We start from the raw sequence: 21,211 nt of genomic DNA, 5'->3' as shown, positions 1-21,211 counted from the left end.
TTTACCATCTTGAGAAGTTATTCTACATTTCAGTAATCCACAGGGACCAAATAAGAATTACAAACTGCATGCCATATGCCAAGATAATAAAACAGCCTTCTCTATTTCAGAAGCAACTATATCAAACACACAGTGCCAGTGTCATGCATAGCTTCAGCTTAGAGCAGCAAGAAACGAAGGAGGCTGCTTTCCTCCTAGTACAGCGCTGCGTAACCCTAGTAGCGCTCTAGAAATGTTAAGTAGTAGTAGTAGTACTCAAGCATTAAAACACAGGAGCTGGAAGAATCTGCTTTCCAAATGATGCTGTGAAGTCCACAGTGAATTTAGCCAGTTGCTGCAAAGCTGGCCACTTTCTCTGGGAAAGGCCAGTTGAGCACCTGTTGGAATTGTCATCACAAGGAGAGCAGATCTGTTTGGTATTCACTCTGTACAAGCTCTGCTAGGCACAAGCACTGTCAATCAGTTTCAGTCATACCACCTTGGAGAGTGAAGCTGCCAATCACATGATCTCTCAGCTGATCACTCCATTCCCTTACACGCTCTGGAATCTTCCACAACCTCAACAAACCTTCTTTGTAATGAGAGAAGAGAAGACAGAAGACATGAAATTAAAAAGTAGACAAAGCACAATATGTTTCAAAATTTCATGGTTTCCTTTTAAAAAAAAAAAAAGACTGCAATACCCTGTGGATTTTTTTTTATTTTCTAACACTTGGCCCACTCTGCTTTATCCTCAGCAACCCAGGGAGCAGAAGACCTGACTTCGCAATTGAACTTACAGAGCCAGCCCACCCCAGATCATTCCTTTGATGACACCTTATAGCACATCTTATTCTGATTTAAAAACAAAAAAACAAAACATGGACCCACTGGGCTCAGCTCAGGTCATAAAGCCCATCTGGGAAACTGCACCACCTGTCTTATGTTTGTGTTTGCTGCATTTGAAACCTAAGGAAAACTTCTATAAGGATCAAAAAAATCTAGGGCATTTCAGTTTTATAATATGCACAACAAACAATATGACATGAAAAAATAAAGAGAAAAAAATATGTTTTAAAAAATGTATCGCCCGGCAACAGTAGGTTCCATGCTGGCTCGTGGAGTTTGGTTATGGTCCTTGCGCAAACATAATGGAAGTGTAACTTATTCCAGGGAAAATATGGATCACATTCCCAAATAGAGAGCGCCATCAACACCATTAAGCCCTTATTTCTGAACCTGGCATGAGCGCATTGGCCCAATGCATCGATAACGCTGTTGTCCCCCATGCATTGGGTACAAACTTGGGGGTAATTTTACAAAGGCGTGCTGAAAAATGGCTTGCGGTAGTTTAGGCGCCGGTTTTGGGTGCGCCTGTAAAAAAATGGCCCTTTTTTGCCAAAAATGGACGTGCAGCAAAATGAAAATTGCCGTGCGTCCATTTTGGGTCTGAGACCTTACCACCAGCCATTGACCCAGCAGTAAAGACTCGCGCGGTAATTAACCTACGCGTGCCAAATGCCACTTGGCAAACGTCTGTTACGTGCGCCAGAAAATAAAAAAATATTTTTCAGACACGCATAGCGGACGCGTGCCAAAAATGAAATTACTGCAAGAGCCACATGGTAGTCAGGCGGTAACTCCATTTTGGCGTGGTTAGAAGCTTACGCAGCTTAGTAAAAGGACCCCTCGGTAAGTAAATTCATCTCTATTATGCTCGATGCCCCATTTTCATATAAACCAACAGCCAAGGCATGTCCTGGGCAGGTCAAATGGATTTTCTGTTATTTGTAGCTGAAGAAGAGACTGGTTAATGATTGCCATAAAGTGGAAGGAAAAAAGAGGTAGCAAAGGGCCTGCTCAGGATTTCTGGCAGCTCTTCAAGATTCTGTGGGCACCAAAAGACAGCGGGCAGGTGACTTAAATTCCCTCCCTACTCTGGAGGACTCACTCCAGTGCTTCCTTCTGCAGCTCAGCTCCTGTACACAGCAGGAGGAAGCAAGCTTAACAGCATGTTAGTTTCTACTACCATGCAGGGCCAGTGTCCTGTTATAAGCCACAAGACTACAGAAACTCACAGCAGATATCACAAGATTGACTCTATGGTGCAGAAGCAGGGGTAGTGGAATGCCTTTTTGTTTGGGTGTGCCCAGGCTCCACCCCCAGCTCCACCCTAGATCCCATGTAAGCCGCATTGAGCCTGCCATGAGTGGGAAAGCGCGGGGTACAAATGTAACTAAAATAAAAATAAATAAATAAAAATCCCGCTCCAAGGTAATACCACTGATGCTCTCTCCTCTCCAGTTTTCCTCCCATGTTTTCTTTAAATGGACAAGCCTATCAACAAAGGATTTTTAAAATAATTCTTTTGCCCAGCACTTCAGCATCCACAAAAATATAGCTAACAATATTTAAATGTACTTCTTTTGCTGATATTAAAATTTCTTTGTAAAATCCTATCATCATTTAGGAAAAAAAGTAGTTTACTTTTTTGTACTGTGCATAAATTGTACCTAATATACCTGAATGTATCTCATCTTGAGCTACTACTGAGAAAGGTAAAAAGCTAAATCCAAAACCAAGCACCAGCATCTCTCATCTACTCTATCTCCCTCCATATGTTTCCCAGTGTCCAACATCTCCCTTCCATCTCTCTATGTGCTCCTGTGTTCAAAATCTCCCTATGTCCCCCATGTCCAGCAATTCTCCTCCATCTTCATATGCCCCCTCCCCATGTTCAGTATCTTCCTTCCATCTCTCTATATCATCCGATGTTCAGAATTTCCTATCTCCCAATACCTACCTCCCACGTGGCCATTTGCACTCTCCTGATCTCTCCCCATATCCAGCATCTCCACTTTTCCCATCTTTCCTCATGTCCAACTTCACCCCATTTACTCTCCACATTCAACATCTTCTCTCCACCCCCCTATGTTCTCATGTACCTATAGAACATCACCACCCCCACCACATTTGACCTTCATGCACATTTGATTCACCTCCCCCATCCATATCCAAACTTCTCCCTTTAGTCTCCCTATAATCCCCTCAGGTTCAGCATCTTCCATCCCTCCCCTCTGCCTCCAGTCCAACATCTCTCCTCACTCTTCCCTCCCTCCCTCTGCAGCTGGGTTCAACATTTCTTCCCTGCCTCCGAATCCAATATCTCTTGTTCTCTCCTTCCTCCATCCCCCTGCCCTCTGCCCCAGGTCCAACATCTCCCGCTCCTCTACCTCCAGGTGCAACATCTCTCCTTCTCCCTTCCCTCCCTCCCTCCTCCCCCCTGGGCCAGGTATCCCCCCATTCTCTCTCAACCCCCCTTCTCTCAAACCTCTCCCCTGCCCACAGTCCAGCAGCTGGCCTCTCTCTTAACCACCCCCTGAAGTCCAGCAGCTTTCCCCTCTCTCACTCGCCTCCCAATTCTGACACTCCTCTCTCTCTCAACCCCCCCAGCCTTTGCAATTCAGCAGCGCCCCTTCTTTCAACCACCCAGGTCCAGCAGCTTCCCTCTCTCTCACCCCCACCCCGATCTAGTAGCTTACCTCTCTATGACCCCCACCAAACTGGCAGCTCTCCTCTCTCTCAACCCCCCCCCCCCAGCACATGGTGCATCAGCTCCCCCTCTCTCTAACCCCCTAGCCCCTGCAATGCAGCCACTCCTCCTCTCTCAAACACCCCAGGCCCTGTGATTCAGAACCTCCCCCTATCTCAAATTCCCCCCCATCCAACAACTTCCTTCTCTCTCACCCCCTCCAATCCAGCAGCTGTCTCAATTCCCCCCCCCCCCCCCGACCCTGTGATCCAACATCTCCCCCTCTCTAAACCCCTCCAGGGTCTGGCAGCTTCTCTCCTCCCAATCTGGCAGAGGCACTTCTCTCAACCACCCCCCCCCCCCCCCCAGCTCCCACGGTCTTGGCATTTCCCCCCCCAGCTTCAATAATCAGCCTAGTCGAACATCCCCTTCTTGCGATTCAGCAGTGCCTCCCCTCCCAAGACCCCGCAGTCCAACAGCTCCCTGCCCTGCCGCAGTCTACCTTTAAATAAGCGCCTCTCCTCTCTAGCAGTGGCTGGTGCATGGCAGAGCTTTCACTTTACCACGTTCATCCCCTGCGGAAAAAGGAAATTACATCAGAGGGGGCGGGATGCGGCAAAGTGAAAGCTCCTCCAGGACGGCACAGGCAGCCTTATGTATGTTGCTAATGCTGCCAGCCACTGGTAGAGAAGAGAGGCGCTTATTTAAAGGTAGGACCAGGGTGGGGAGCTACTGGACCGCAGGAGCTTTGGAGGGGAGGTGCTTCCAAATCACAGGCAGGGGATGCCCGACTGGGCTGATTGCTGAAGCTGGGGGAAGGAGACGGCTCAATTACTGCAGCGGTGAGAAATTTTTGGGGGTGCCATGGCATCTGAGGCTCCCCCCATTCCAACGCTTATGTGCAGAAGAACAGTATCGGGAGAGTTCCCACCCAAGACAATTCCCAAGGCCTCCCCCCCCCCAGTCATTTCCCACCCTCCTAGTCTTGTTTTTTTTTTTTTTTTATTGGGTCCTGTAAGTCCTGGAGGTGCTTTTGCTTTTTTTTAACGACCTTAGTTTCTTCCTTGTATTAGGTCCCATAACTCCCAGATTAAACATGAATTAGGTTGAAACCTAGTAGGGAGTGTGTGGGGAGCATTGCGCCCCCCCCCCCCCAATGAAATGCATGTCTGGAAGGGGAAAGAGATGTGTAAAATTTGTTGTGGGGGGAGGGAAGGTGTGAGGGGGTACTGGACCACCCAAATTATCTGGAAGAGTAAGGGAGGGAGATTAATTGTCCTAGTGTGTGTTTTGTATTTTTTGTGTTATGGGTGGGAATTGTCTTCCCTGGTGTGATGGGAATTGGTTCAGCGGGAATTGTCCTAGATGGGAATTGTCCAGATGGGAATTGGTGGGTGGGAACTGACCTAGAAGTAGAAGAACCTGTGCAAGTAATTGCCTTCCTTCCTGCCCGCTCTGGGAACTGAGCCTTCAGGGAAAGGAGAAATTTTAAAACACATGTTCACTGCCTTTATGCTCCCCCCAGAATCTTGGTGTTCTGGGCCTACTTCGTGTAACAAAAGCATCAACACTGTCACAGTTCAATGCTCAATGAAGTATGGAAATCAGCACCATCCCTGAGGTGGTAATGGAAAAGGCAGAGAGGCAAAACAGGGAAGCGGAAGGATAAGCAGATTTTATCTTCACCTAGCAAGTTGTGTGTGTAATTTGCTAGGGTTGACTTGTTTTATATGTGACTTCACTTTACACCAGGATTATCACTTTTCAAACCGAGGTAGTGATTATAAGTCCCCTCACTATAGGAAATAAGACTACTGGGAAAAACCCAATTTAGATGCAAAAATGAATTAAACAGCGCAACAATTCAAATCACCCAAAGGACAGAGACTAAGTTGTGCACAAACATTCTTACTAGCTTTATAAACCCAGTGAGACCAACTGAGTTGTATCCTTTCAAAACACACATCCTCACCCGGAGGAAACCCATCACACTTGGCATGCTGTCACTTTATAGTGTACAGGAGGAGGAAAGAGAACTCTGAAACATCAGCCTAAAGTATCTTACACTTCTACAACCCCCTGGGCTGAGTTTTCTAAATGGACTTTCAGAAGCATTGTACATCAGCAACCAGGAACTGCATTCTCTTTTTAAATTACAAACAGCAAAAGTAGTCAAGATATGCAAAATAAATATTTTTAAGAATACAGACCTTGGACTTGCAAAATCAATATTTTTAAGAATACAGACCTTGGACTTGCAAAATCAATATTTTTAAGAATACAGACCTTGGATTTTAAAGGTTGAGCTACAGGTCAAAGTACCATGAGACAGTGTTGGAGAAATTCACACGGAAACTGCTAATTTAAATGAGGAGATGACAGAAGACCAACACATCTGTGGCAGGCAGTCATCAAACTGCTCCTAAAAGGCATGGTACAATGCTTTATAGCCAAATTCCCCTGGTTCTGAAAGGTGACTGTGAAGAAACAGTATGTTTTAAGCCTGTAAAACATTAGATATTTTCCCAGTTTAATTATGTCCTGAAGTGTATTTCTCCTATTTGACCAGCAGGTGGTGTTTCTTTGCTGTAAAGCTGTTTCAGGGAACTGAATGTTTTTTTCCTTTAACACAAGAAGAAGCAAGCAGCAGTATACTTTTAAATCTTGTTGACTGGGCTCTGATAGGCCTGGAGTTTGAAAAATTACCCAGTAGTACTGGCTGTTGCTTCAGTCTTAGCCCGGGAGAAAAAAAGAGATAGATCTCTTTTCTGAGGCTCGGTGAATTATATGTCCTGATCTTCCCAGTGATGGGCAACCTTTTGAGCTTGGTGTGTCAAAATTCGCCAAAAAAAACGAGCATAACTTGGGTGGTGTGTCACTTCGAGAAAAAAACATAATTTCGCGATATTTATCATGGCATAACCTGCTGTTATATTACTTATATTTATCCCAAACAATTTATCATGGGAGCCCATTCTTAAGAATCTTACCTCGCTGATATGGCGGCGGCTAAGCAAGGAGCAGGCAGGGCACAACAAGAGAAGAGTCAGAAGACAGAGACCAGACCGTCCCGCTGCAGCCTCGTGCTCTCGTCGACTCGCGATTATTATGGCAGCGGCTGAAGAGAAGGCAGCAGGCTGCAGACAGTAGAAGTAAGCTGCTGCGCCTGTGTGAAGCATGCAGGATTATCACCAGCTGATGCTGAGCAGGCAGGCGCTGGCTGGCACGCGCAGAGACGCTGCCTCTAGCCTGCCTGCGTTGCCGTCGCGCGTGCATCAGAGCAGAGGAGTTAAGAAGGTGAGGTGGTCGCGTGCTCATCGGAGGATTCTGTCGGGGAGTGCGGGGCGGATGTCGAGAAACCTGGACAAATCAAGGAAATGCTGAAATCCGCCACGTGTCAGCGAAAATGACACGCGTGTCATAGGTTCGCCATCAGGGGTTTAGACAGTATACAAATGTTTAGTTAGTATTATAATTAATCCATAATTCAGTTACTTTTTATTGTTTGCTGATTGCACAAATTGTTTTGTTCATTGCTCCAATGTGACAATAAACCTACTTAGTTTGTTGACTCTGCCTGTCTGGACTGATAAAGAATCCTGGTGGTTTGTGTGTTGGGTCTGTGAGTGCTTTCTGGGAACTGTGGAAGCACTGGGAGTGTGGCCCCGGTAACTTAGAAATCACTGTGGATAATTTGAGAGTGGGAGACTCGCCCACAGGCGGTTGTGACCCAGTTGGTGGGAGAAGGGTGCTAGTGTAGAGCACAAGTGGCAGGTGCAGGCGGACCTGAGTTGTTCTGGGGATAGACCATGTAAGTGACCACGGGGTAACCCCAGGCGGGTGGCTACAAGTTTCGTGACAATGACTTTTGAACTTTCCTTGCCTTTTAACATCCTAAGTGAACTGGGGTGTTTGCAGTCCTTTTTTTTTTTTTTTATTATTATTATTACAAATTAATTGCAAGAAATCAAGCAAAAAAAACCTGAGCATCTGAAGTCTTTTCCTCCTATATATAAATATACAAATATTGACACTTTATGAGTTATTTGTAGTGATCACTGGAGTAAATTACAAATAAAAGACTCAATGTTATAGTTTGGCATTTACCAATTATTGAGTCTAGTTGCTACTAGCTGATTTTGTTGGGTATCAAAACAAAGCTAGACCTGGCCTAAAGTTTCTCTTCCACCCTCCCCTCCCCCAACTCTTCACCCTGAAACTAAGTCACATGGCAGCTTCCTGCCTCTCACCAGTCTCTGGTTGACTGAAGGTGTACTGGCTGCTGGAGGAGGTGCCCATGTTAAAGTCCTCACTGTACTCAACATCTTCGTCCACAGGTCCAACTTCTTCTTGGGTCTCCATTTCTTCCACTTTAGGTGGTTCCAAGGTAACAATATCTGAGTCATCGCTGATACCCCCAATACAGCCAACATCAGATAATTTATCATCCTCCACCTAAAAAAGATGAAAGGGTAAAGTTGGTTCTCCAGAATCTACACATTAAAAGCAATAGTGGGACATTCCTTCACTCTGGCTCCATTATATTACTTCTTGGACTACGGGAGAGACCTAGAGCCTAGGGGGTGAGATAAAAAGCTGGGCAGTCACCTCATCCATGCTGCTCAGTTTATGGTTGCTACTTTTTGGAAGACCTCTCCCTCTTAGGCTTATCGGTTTCTATAGGTGGCAGGGATTACATGCATTGAAAAACTTGCCATATAGTTTCTGAGGCAAGAGTGATATATATGATCAAGTCTGCGGTGGTGGTGGGGGGTCAGAGGTAGGGGGTGAAGAAGGGAGGAAAGAAGGGAGAAGCTAGTCATGGGGAGGGACAGGGACACAGAACAGATGATGAACATGGAGGGAGTGTAGGGACAAGAACACAGACGGACAATAGGGGAGAGATAGAAGGGTAGGATAGGGACACGGGAGGGATTATGATGAAAATGAGGGGAAGACAGGGATACTAGAGGGCAAATGCTAAACATGGGGGGAGTAGAGGGACAGGGACACAGAGGGAACATGCTGGACATGGGATAGATACGAGATGAAATGGAAAGATGGATGGTGGACACCAAGAGAGAAGAAATGTCAAAAGGACAGGAGACTCTGGAAAGAGAGAGAAAAACAGAAAAGAGACACTAGGAGTAAAGCAATGCCCAGACAACAAAGGTAGAAAAAAGTATTTTAATTTGTCAGAATGTACTAATTGTAAGCTTTGGGAAATATCTTCTTTGGTATCTTGCATGTCACTTTCTATTTCTATTACGTTGACAGGTTTTCTATATACTACTACTACTACTACTACTACTATTAAACATTTCTATAGCGCTACTAGACTTACACAGCGCTGTACAAATCAACATGAAAAGACAGTCCCTGCTCAACAGAGCTTACAATCTAAATTGGACAGACGAACAGACAGCTAGGGGTGGGGAAATTGCAGTGGTAGGGGTGATAAGTGAGGGTGTTGAGTAAGAGAGTCATGGTTAGGAGTCGAAAGCAGTAGCAAAGAGGTGGGCTTTAAGCCTAGACTTGAAGACAGCCAGAGACTGAGCCTGACGTACTGGCTCAGGGAGTCTATTCCAGGCATAGGGAGCAGCGAGATAGAAGGAACGGAGCCGGGAGTTAGCAGTGGGGGAGAAGGGGGACGACAGGAGACATTTACCCAGCGAACGGAGTTCATGGGGAGGAGTGTAGGGAGAGATGAGAGCGGAAAGGTACTGAGGAGCTGCGGAGTGGATGCACTTGTAGGTCAAAAGGAGAAGTTTGAACCGTATGCGGAAGCGGATAGGGAGCCAGTGAAGCGACTTGAGGAGAGATCTGCAATGTTTGCTTTTTGCAGGGTTTTTTTTTTTTTTCTGGAGCTCTGAAGGAGTTCCCTCTCCCCCTTCCCCCAGGTCCCCTCTACTTTGGGATATGTGGAGGGGCATAACTGAAAGGGGCGCCCAAGTTTTCCTGAGGACGTCCTTGCAGTACGTCCCAGCAAAGGGGCGGGGAAACCCGTATTATTGAAACAATATAGGCATCCATCTTTCGTTTTGATAATATGGTCGGGGACGCCCAAATCTTGACATTTAGGTCGTCCCTAGAGATGGTCGTCCTTAGACTTGGTAGTTTCTGATTTTCGGCGATAATGGAAACTAAGGACGCCCATCTCAGAAACGACCAAATGCAAGCCCTTTGGTCGTGGGAGGAGCCAGCATTCGTAGTGCACTGGTCCCCCTGACATGCCAGAACACCAACTGGGCACCCTAGGGGGCACTGCAGTGGACTTCAGAAAAAGCTCCCAGGTACATAGCTCCCTTACCTTGTGTGCTGAGCTCCCCAACCCCCCCCCCCCCAAAAAAAAAAAACCCCACTACCCACCACTGTACACCACTACCGTAGCCCTTATGGGTGAAGGGGGGGCATCTACATGTGGGTACAGTGGGTTTCTGGTGGGTTTTGAAGGGCTCATATTTACCAACACAAGTGTAACAGGTGGGGGGGGGGGGCCTGGGTCCGCCTGCCTGAAGTGCACTGCACCCACTAAAACTGCTCCAGGGACCTGCATACTGCTGTCATGGAGCTGGGTATGATATCTGAGGCTGGCATAGAGACTGGCAAAAAATAAATTAAAAAAAATTTTTTTGAGGGTGGGAGGGGGTTAGTGACCACTGGGGGAGTAAGGGGAGGTCACCCCCGATTCCCTCCGGTGGTTATCTGGTCAGTTTGGGAACCTTTTTGTGGCTTGGTCGTAAGAAAAAAAAAGGACCAGGTAAAGTTGTCCAAGAGGCATATTTTCAAAGCACTTTGGGAGGCTAAGTTCCATAGGTTTCTATGGAACTTTGGGAGGCTAAGTGCTCTGAAAATGAGCCTCTAAGTGTTCATCAGGGAAGCCCTTTTTTCCCCCCATTATGGGTCGAGAACGCCCATGTGTTAGGCACGTCCAAGTCCCGCCTTCGCTATGCCTCAGACACGCCCCCGGGAACTTTGGTCGTTCCTGCAACAGAAAGCAGTTGAGGACACCCAAAATCGGCTTTCCATTATACCGATTTGGGTGACCCTGTGAGGACGTCCATCTTCCGATTTGTGTCGAAAGATGGGCGTCCTTCTCTTTTGAAAATAAGGTAAAATTATGCATAATCATACCTGATAATTTTCTTTTCATTAATCATAGCTGATCAATCCATAGACTGGTGGGTTGTGTCCATCTACCAGCAGGTGGAGATAGAGAGCAAACTTTTGCCTCCCTATATGTGGTCATGTGCTGCCGGAAACTCCTCAGTATGTCGATATCAAAGCTCCATCCGCAGGACTCAGCACATAAGAGAATTACACCCACGAAGGGACACTCTGCCCAGCTCACCACCGCCGAAACGGGGGAGGGGAATTAACCCAGCTCATCCCCACACAAGTGGGGGAGGGGAATCCGTCCAGCTCATCCCCGCGGAGCGGGGGAGGGACACCACACCCGCCGATGCGGGGGGATCTGGCTTATCCTGCAACCGCAACCGCGGGAGGAGCTGACTGACCCTAACACCGCCGAAGCGGGAGGGGTACAAAGCTGCCCTACAGCCGCACGAAGCGGGAGGGAGTGCCGGCAGAATTTATGTCTCAATCCAGCCCCGTAAAACGGGGGGGAGAGGAATGCAGCAGCTCACTGTAACACAAACTCGTCTCAACTCTTGAAGAATCCAAGTGAAAAAACTTGAACACGAAGTCTTTCTGAAGTAACTGAAGACTAAACTTGAACCTGAAATGCAACCAGAATAAAAACAGTACAGATATCTGGGAGGGGCTATGGATTGATCAGCTATGATTAATGGAAAGAAAATTATCAGGTATGATTATACATAATTTTACCTTCCATATCATCAAGCTGATCAATCCATAGACTGGTGGGATGTACCGAAGCAGTACTCACCCAGGGCGGGACATTGAAATCCCTGACCTCAACACTGAAGCTCCAAACCGGGCCTCCGCCCGTGCAGCCACCGTCAAACGGTAATGCTTGGAGAATGTATGAGCCGAAGCCCAAGTTGCTGCCTGCATATCTCTTCCAAGGAGACGGATCCGGCCTCTGCCATCGAGGCCGCCTGAGCTCTTGTGGAGTGAGCCTTCAGCTGGATAGGCGGCACCTTCCCCGCGGCCACATAAGCCGCTGCCATGGCTTCCTTGACCCATCTTGCCACTGTAGGCTTAGCAGCCTGCAGACCCTTACGAGGACCTGCAAACAGGACAAACAGATGATCCGATTTCCAGAAATCATTGGTCACTTCCAAGTATCTGATGATGACTCGTCTCACATCCAGATATTTAAGAGCAGAGTACTCCTCTGGGTAGTCATCCCTACGAAAGGAAGGGAGACAGAGCTGCTGATTCACATGGAAGCGAGAAACAATCTTGGGCAGGAAGGAAGGCACTGTGCGAATAGTCACTCCTGCCTCAGTGAACTGCAGAAAAGGCTCTCGACAAGAGAGCGCCTGGAGCTCGGAAACTCTTCTGGCTGAAGTGATAGCCACCAAAAAGACTGCTTTCAACGTCAGGTCTTTCAGAGATGCCCTTGCCAAGGGTTCAAAAGGCGGCTTCTGCAATGCTCTTAGCACCAGGTTGAGAATCCACGCAGGCACCACTGAGTGCGGAGGAGGGCGCAGGTGAGTAACTCCCTTGCGAAAGCGCACCACATCTGGCTGCGAAGCCAGGGAAGCACCCTTCAGGCGGCCCCTGAAGCAAGCCAGAGCCGCTATCTGGACTTAAAGGGAACTGAGCGACAGGCCTTTCTCCAGACCTTCTTGCAGGAACGCCAACACTGAAGAATTGGAGCAGTGAAGGGAGAAAGTGAGCCTGCTTCACACCATGCTGCAAAGACACGCCAAACCCTGGCGTAAGCAGTAGAAGTAGAGCGCTTCCTCGCTCTCAGCATAGTGGCGATGACCTTGTCTGAGAAGCCCTTCTTCCTCAGACGCTGCCGCTCAATAGCCAGGCCGTAAGACCAAAGGTGGAGGGATCCTCCATCACCACGGGACCCTGATGTAACAGGCCCTGCTCCACTGGCAGCCGCAGAGGATCGCCGACTGAGAGCCTGATCAAGTCCGCATACCAGGGACATCTGGTCCAATCCGGACCACCAGGATTACCCTGCCGGGATGCTTTGCCACCCGGACTAGCACCCTGCCCAACATGGGCCAGGGCGGGAACACATAGAGAAACTCTTGTGTCGGCCACTGTTGGAGAAAAGCATCTACTCCCAGGGATCGAGGGTCCCGTCCTCTGCTGAACAAGCGCGGCACTTGGCAATTGGCCGATGACGCCATCAGATATAGGCTCGGCTGGCCCCAGCGCTTCGTGATGTCCAAGAACGCCTGAGCAGATAGCTGCCGCTCTCCGGGCTCCTGCTCCAGGTTCGCTTCCGCCCACTGGCATAGATTCATAGCCTCCTTGGCTAGAGGGGCGCTCTTGGTACCTCCCTGGCAGTTGATATAGGCCACAGCCGTGGCATTGTCCGACAGGACCCGTACAGGCTTCAACCCCAGTACCGGGATGAACTCCAATAACACCAACCGAATGGCCCTGAGTTCCAGGAGGTTGATAGACCACTTGCCTCTGCAGGAGACCAGAGCCCCTGCACTGTCCTTCCCAAGCATTGGGCTCCCCAGCCCATCAAAGAGGCGTCTGTCGTGACGACAATCCACTCTGGGGTCACCAGAGGCATTGCTGCAGACAACTTGTCTGTCTGCGTCCACCAGCTCAGCGCCTTGCGCACTGCTGGGTCCAAGGGAAGGCGCACAGCAGAATCCTCCGACATCGGAGTCCAGCGCAGCAGCAGAGATAGCTGTAGTGGTCTCATATGAGCCCTGGCCCAGGGCACTACTTCCATCGTGGCCGTCATAGAGCCCAACAGCTGCACGTAGTCCGAAGCCCGAATAGGAGAGGCTACTAGGAACTAGTCCACCTGAGCCTGAAGCTTGACAATCCGATTGTCTGGCAGGAACACTCTGCCCACTTGGGTGTCGAATCGAACTCCCAGATACTCCAGGGACTGAGTCGGGTGCAGCTGGCTCTTCTTCCAGTTGATGATCCATCCCAGGGAGCTCAAAAGAGCAACTACCCGGTCCATAGCTTTGCCGCACCCTGCATAAGAGGGGGCTCGGATCAACCAGTCGTCCAGATAAGGATGGACTTGTACTCCTTCCTTTTGCAGGAAGGCCGCTATGACCCCCATTACTTTGGAAAAGGTCCGCGGAGCAGTAGCCAACCAGAAAGGGAGGGCTCTGAACTGGAAGTGTCGTCTCAGGAATGTAAAACGCAGAAAGCGTTGGAGAGGAGGCCAGATGGGAATATGCAGGTACGCTTCCTTGATGTCCAAGGAAGCCCAGAACTCTCCTGCCTTCACTGCCGCTATAACAGAGCGGAGAGTCTCCATGCGAAAGTGCCGCACTTTCAAGGCCCGATTGACCCCTTTGAGGTCGAGGATAGGCCGGACAGAACCTCCTTTCTTTGGTACCACAAAGTAAATGGAGTAACGTCCCTTGCCAATCTGATTTTTTGGCACCGGAACGACCGCACCCAGGCGGATCAGGTTGTCCAAGGTCTGCTGCACTGCCACAGCTTTGACCGGAGACTTGCAGGGAGAGAGTACAAACCCGTCTCTTAAGGGTCGGCAGAACTCTAGCTTGTAGCCGTCTCTGATGCCTTCCAGCACCCAAGCGTGTGAAGTTACTGTGGTCCGCTCACCCAGAAACGAGGACAGCCGTCCTCCAATCTGCACTGGGGCGTGGACCAAGGCCCCGTCACTGGGCGCGAGACCCTGGGGGAGGACCGGAGGGAGCACCTCCGGGACGGCGGTCTCTGCGAAAGGAATGCTGCTTGGGGGAGAAATTCCTCTTGAAGGAAGAGGGGGCAGAGGAGCCCAACCTGCCCGGGCGGTACCGACGGGCTTCCTGAAACCGTCCTCTGGAGGTACCGGGACGAGTACTAGCCCGAGCCCTGACCTCTGGTAACTTCTTGCCCTTAGACGTGCCGAGATCGGTCACGATTTTGTCCAGCTCGACCCCAAAGAGCAGCTTGCCTTAAAAGGCAATCTAGCCAGGCGGGATTTAGAGGCGTGGTCAGCAGACCAATGTATCAGCCAAAGCCACCGCCGCGCAGAGACTGTCTGAGCCATGCCTTTAGCTGAGGCTCTCAAGACATCATACAGCAAGTCTGCCAAATAGGCTAGGCCCGATTCCAGGGCCGGCCAATCAGCCCTCAAGGAATGATCCGAGGGGGAAGCCCGCTGCACCATAGTCAGGCACGCCCTGGTCACATAGGAACCGCAAACCGAGGCCTGCAAACTTAAAGCAGTTGCCTCAAAGGACGACCTTAAGGCCGCCTCCAATCTTCTGTCTTGGGCGTCCATTAGGGCCGTGCCACCTTCCACCGGCAAAGCCGTTTTCTTAGTCACCGCAGTGATTAAAGAATCCACAGTAGGCCACAGATAGGCCTCACGTTCACTTTCAGGTAAAGGATAGAGGCGGGACATAGCCCTAGCCACTTTGAGGCTCGCTTCCGGGACATCCCATTGAGCCGAAATTAAGGTGTGCATGGCATCATGCACGTGGAAGGTTCTAGGCGGGCGCTTCGTCCCCAGCATAATGGCAGAGCCAACAGGGGCTGAGGGAGAGACGTCCTCCGGAGAGGAAATCATCAAAATGCCCATGGCCTGCACTAACAGGTTGGGCAAATCCTCTGGGCTAAAAAGCCGCGCTGCAGAGGGGTCATCCGCTCCATCCGAGCGGGGATCCGTCTCCTCCAAGGAATCCGCAAAGGACCGTTGGGAGACCTCAGACACGCTGCCCTCATCTACATCGGAGGAGACAAAGTCCTCCAAGGCCTGGAAATCAACCCGAGGGCGTTTACCTCTGGGAACCTCAACCTCTTTATCAGAAGAGGGAGCAGGGGCAGCGTTTGTATGAGGAAAGCCTGATGCAGCAGCAAAACAAACTCGGGGGAGAAACCCCCCAGACTGTGCACTTCCGCAGCCTGGGCAACAGCCCTAGACGCACCCTCAACCGGCGCTCGCAAGAGCGGGGGAGAGGCATGCTGCGCATCCAAAATGGCGTCCGGCGCGACACTCCGCGAAGGAGCCGCGCGGGAAGAACGGCACTTAACTGTAGCCGCTTTTGTGCCGTCGCCCAAATTAAGGGCGTTCATGGCATTAATGTCTCCAACCTCAAGGGCGGCCCACGAAGAAGCCGTCCGAGCCGCGTGGCCGGCCAAGATGGCGGAGGCAAGGAGCGGGGGATGGGCGTTTATGGCGGGAAAAACCGCCACGCCGGAGGAAGGACCGGGACATTCATCGGTCACGGAACTGTCACCCAACAAGGGCGAATCAGGCTGTAAGACCCCCGCATCCCCTCTAGAAGCGCTCAAGCGATCCGGGGAGTGACCCTTTGCGCCCTCGCCCTCCGACGCCATATGCCACGAGGAGAAGAATCGGGGAACCCCCTGCCCGCTATAAAAAGGTAAAATTACCTGCTTGCCGCTCCGAGCTGTAACGAACTGGTGTCCCAGTGAGTAGCTGCAATGAACGTTTAAATAAACGTCGAAATAAACGCCTTTAAGGACGTTTAAAATTTTTTTTTTTTTTTTTTTTAACGGAGCCAGCGGGAGGGGGGAGAAAAGGAGGGACCTGGCACCACCAGGTTTGCACTTGCTCAAAAGAGCCCTCAACCCCAGGCCTCAACAAAACCTAAGGATTAGGCTTGGAGGCCTAGCCAGAGCTGCTGCTGTGTGTGACCACCACCTGCTGAGATAGAGAACATACTGGGGAGTTTCCGGCAGCACATGACCACATATAGGGAGGCAAAAGTTTGCTCTCTATCTCCACCTGCTGGTAGATGGACACAACCCACCAGTCTATGGATTGATCAGCTTGATGATATGGAAGCCTGATAGTGATATAAGGGGCACACCTTCATTTTTTTTGCCCGGGGCACATTCAGTCCTAACTATGCCACTGGACAAAAGAACAAAAAACAATCATGGGGCTGTAGTTTCATGAGCACGACTACCAGCTCTGCGGTCTCTCCCCCTCTGACGTCAACTTCCTGTTTCTGAGGGGGGTAAGACCAGTATATCCAGCAGCCACGTGCACACAGAAGCAGGAGCTTGCAACTGTCTTATTGAAATATGTCAAGTTTTGAAATTTATACCTGTTATCTTTATATTTTGTACAGTATAGGGGGCACACGCTATTGTTTCTCTGGTGTTGTATTGTATGCAAAGTCTGGCTTCTTGTGAGTTCAGTTTAATTTTTATCTACATATTTCTATTTTTAGCTTGTAGTTACTTATTCTATCTTTGGTGAGGGTCTTTCTACGTTCTGCGTGTGTGGAAGCAACCAGGGCCCAGATGCACTAAACCTAACGAGCCAGCAACGTGGTTTTTATATCAGTTCTAGCGGGTTTAAGGGTCTTTTACTAAGGCACGCGCTAAAATTGTGGGTGCCCTAAACGTTTAAGTTGCCCATAGGAATACATTGGCATCTCTAACGTTTAGTGTGCCAATTTTAGTGTGCACTAAAAACGTGTGCGTGCCTTAGTAAAAGACCCTCTTAGCGAGCAAGGAGTAAACTGAGACATGCACAAAAGGGTTCTCTAAGCTCTTTTCCTATCATGGTAGCAGATAACGAAAACGTAATGCAAAACGATTATAATTAGCTAATTACTATACAAATGTGATTGCAAGGTGCTGCACAGCTGTTTTCCGACCTGGTGCACAGAAGCAGTCCCGATGGCTGGCAGCTTGCAGGTCTAAAGAGCACTTGATTTTTCCTTTAAAATTAGGCCCGCAGGGAAAGGATGTGGGGGGACAAACATCGGGATCGATTCCTGCTCCCAGCCTCTCTTTCTCAGCTCTCTCCCCTCTTTCCTCTAAGAAAAGCAGCAGTGAGATTCAGCTTCCTAGGAATTAATAACTTTATGGGCGGGCACGGAGGCTCTGGCCGGAGGAGTGAGAAGACAAAGAAGCCAGGGGTGACAGCACTTCCCATAGCAACATAAAAAAGAGCAGCAACTCTACCAGCTGCCAGATTCTTGGGGCACTGGGAGAAACGAAACAAAACAACAAAAAAAAAGGTTATCTGCTTTCATACACGCAGTTTGTCTGCGTGTACGAAAGCAGTTTGTAGCATGCGCAGAGCAGTCATGCTTAGTGATTGGCTGTTTTGCGCATGCTCAGCTGGCCAACTGGATTCCCCCACATCGCATGCAAATGAACTGATCGCAAATGCAGCAACCAGCTCATTTGCATGTGATTCGCTTTGGGAATCCCTCTGTATTTCCAAACCGGTAATTTTATTGATTTGGAAATACAGACACTCCTAACGGGGACCTTTGTGCATCTGGGCCCAGGTATTCTGTTAGCATTGAATGTCTGTGCAGGATCAATCAGTACTAATTTGGTGTACTGATGTTCTAGTGCCCACCACAATATTTACAGCGCAGCCTTTTCTTAGATGGATACGTCTTTGTCTTCTGGAAATCAGGTATGGTAGAAATGCTCTATAGTTCGTGAGTACTGAGATTACCACACCTCAGAAGAGACTCGTTCCACAAAGAGTACATCTCCCTGTGATTCGCTTTAATCATCACAGAGCAATGTACTCTGTGTGAAACGAGTCGTTTCTGAGGTCTGGTGATCTCAGTAATCATGATGAAAAGTGTTGGTGCCTGCTAATTAAATGTGGAAAACTAGAATATGAATATTAGTATACTGATTGCCCTCGCTCTTATTTGTGAGCCACATTTGTATGCTTTTGCATTACTTTAAAATATGCCCGACACTGGATTTTGGATTTGAATTTAGACTACACCTTTCTTAGTAGTAGCTCAAGGTACAGTAGATTTCCTGGAGGGTTTGCATTCTAAGTGCTGGAGTGTTAAGTGGTTGTCCAAGAAATCAAGGAACAGCAGTGGGATTTGAACCCAGGCTTCCCTGGTTGGCAGCCTACTACTACTACTACTTATCATTTCTATAGCACTACTAGATGTACGCAGCGCTGTACACTTGAACATGAAGAGCCTGCTGCTCTAACCATTAGAAACAGCTAGTACAGATGATACCTATTCCAAACATGTTTGGTAACCCAACAATAAACTAAAAGCTGGCAGATCTGAAGCCCGGTGGCCATTTGGTAACCTACTAGGCAAATTAGTTTATAGCTTCTGGTAACCTCAGAATTTCTGTTGAACTGTTGCTGAACACTACTGTTCACATGGCCAACAGGAAGACACTGGACTGGGGAGCTAGAACCAACTGCTAGCGAAGTGTAAAAGTACCTGTATATATTACCAGAATACTGCAAATACTATTCTGTTTTTTTTTTTTGAGGCACATAATTCCCTGGATTGGTGTTCAGTATGCATATTACCATCAGTAAGAGAGATAATAAGGGGTAGCCACTGGTGACTCTGTACCAGAGACATCTTAAAGGGGTCCTTCCCTGCTGTGTTCAAAAATGTCCCTACTCCACCCACCATAAGGATTTTAACTTGCTTGATCGTACCCCATTCCACCCCATCTGAGCCTCCCCAAACAGTTGAGTCACTGATTGCCTATGATGGATTGGAAGCTGAAAGCAGAGGTCAGAATGAGGAGCAAGAAAATGGGGAAACTGTTGTACAAAATCTTCAGGGAGAAAAGAGGATTTGGAAGGGATATTTTAAGGGCAATTCTATAACAAGGCACTTGTTAAATTTAGCCTGTGCTGTGAAAGAAAGTAGGGGCCTACTTTCCTTTATAGAATAGGCTCCTCCTATAAGGTGCCTAGATATTGGTGCTGTTATAGAATTGGTGCTCTCTTAAAGAATTGCCCTTTATGTGTGTGTGTGTGGGGGGGGGGGGGGGGGGGGGGGGAGGGGAGCAGGGGTAGAAGTGGTTGGGATCCCAAGTCCCTTTTGTTCTGTTGTGGGGAGATGAAAAGTCAGGTGGTGGAGTGCCCAGCCCCTTTTGTGGTGTGGTGTGAAGTTCTTCTAGGGTATATTTTCCACCTAGGGATTTATTCTGGGGGTTTTTTCCCAGTAAGTGGTCTATTGATGTTCTAGGGAAGTGTTTTCTAATTAGTGATCATGGTAAACTGGTATACTGTTAATGCTCATCTCAGCCCTTTCATTGTGTTTAAATGGCTTCCTTCAGAAATTGTAAAGTGTATATGTTGCTTGCGATGTTACACCTACAAACTTTTGAAGGAGGCCTGTTTTTTGAAATAATGAAAAATGTTGAGATGAGCTTAACACTACATTTGAGAGTCTGTGATCATCTCTGGGCAACACACCCTGATTTGAGAGTGAGGTTCATTCTGTAACCGTTATGGAATACACAAAACTAACCCATCTGAAAATGTTACTCTGGAAGATAAAGAATTTGCTGTCATCTTGTCAGCCATTTTGCCAACCCAAATGCAACATGTCTACATCTAGAGCCTGTGTATTTTAAGGTTCATACTGACATGATATGGAGAAAATAGGGGAAGAGAGAGTGCTGTCTAAAACAGGGAGGGAGGAAGAGAGAAAGAGCAGGGCTTTAGAGAAGGAGAAAGAGAGAGCAGCGCACAGTAGTGAAGGGATGGGGAGTGACAGTGTGCACTGCCCTTGATAATTCATGGGGATGTGAGTTGGGGCACCATGAAACAAACTTCCCTTGGTACTGGCTCATGTCAGTGAAAAAAAATATTCACTGTTCAATAAACAAGGTTCCTATCCAGTCCATTTTTTGAGATAACCATAATAAGTATGTTTGAGATGTATATATGCAAATGATATGCTAAATGTGTCACAGACCATTTTACTCCTCCAAATGGAACTGTCAAACTACGCCTATGGACGCCTTCCAAAACAGAAGAACACGATAGGACAGAATCCACATCAAGTCAGCTGCCAGGCTGGACCTTGCCCACACTCCTTTCAGATCATGCCGCCAGCAACACCTACAGTAAAAGTACATCCTCACATTCTATAATGAGCCAATTAGTGCCAATGACTCATTTAACAAGCAATTGGCATTAATTGGAACGGTTAAGCACATGCCTAAATTTTACACGTGTACCAAAAAAGGATATGGAAATGGGCAGTTCGGACTGCATTGTGAGCGTGGTGACCCAACCACATGCCCAAAATCCGCTCCAAACTGCCCATTTCTGGTGTCTTTTTTCGGTGCGCATTTAAAATTAGGCATGTGCATCTTAACCGATTCCAATTAGTGCCAATAATCGCTTGTTAAAAAGCCAGTAATTGGCAAGAAAATTTAGGCAGTGGCATTTGCACATTTTCGTGGGTGCAAATGAAAGCACCTAAATGTACGCGCAACTATTCTATAAACCGCATCTAAATTTAGCATGTTTATAGAACACTTAAGCGAGGGGGGGGGTTGTCAGCGCCAATTTTTTAGGTGCAATTTATAGAACCACCCCTATTTGTTCACACACTTATAGAATCCTAGCACATCTAATATAATATTTCCTCCTTCAACGTTCGAATGTGTCTCACTGGGATCGTAACCATCTCTGACGTCACGAACACAGTGAGAGACATTGGAACATGCAGGAGCAGCTTCAGCCTTTCCTCCACAGCATCAACATCTCCACCAGGGCTGCGAGAGATTGGGCCGGGCTGGGTCAAGGTCGCCCCGGGGGCTGCCGCCCCCCCCCCAAGGTCACCACCGTCCCCCCCCCCCCGA

General features: G+C 48.4%; 1 protein-coding gene across 5 annotated transcripts in view; it reads right to left on the bottom strand.

Moving 5' to 3' along the window:
• CCPG1 (cell cycle progression 1) overlaps positions 1 to 21,211 on the bottom strand; it is a 172,612-nt gene that overhangs the window by 81,465 nt on the left and 69,936 nt on the right. For 4 of the 5 annotated variants that reach the window (XM_030189112.1, XM_030189116.1, XM_030189107.1 and 1 more), the window contains exons 5-6: positions 7,762 to 7,966; positions 479 to 571 (exon numbers count right to left, since the gene is read on the bottom strand). In XM_030189112.1, the coding sequence (XP_030044972.1) occupies positions 479 to 571; positions 7,762 to 7,966 (298 nt within the window). The remainder of the gene's footprint in view (positions 1 to 478; positions 572 to 7,761; positions 7,967 to 21,211) is intronic. The other variant, XM_030189129.1, reaches the window with a different exon arrangement.

Source organism: Microcaecilia unicolor, chromosome 1 (genome assembly GCF_901765095.1).
Source record: "Microcaecilia unicolor chromosome 1, aMicUni1.1, whole genome shotgun sequence".
In the NCBI taxonomy this organism is placed as follows: domain Eukaryota; kingdom Metazoa; phylum Chordata; class Amphibia; order Gymnophiona; family Siphonopidae; genus Microcaecilia; species Microcaecilia unicolor.
The sequence above is the reverse complement of the archived record's forward strand: the minus strand, read 5'-3'. Positions and strand labels throughout refer to the sequence as shown.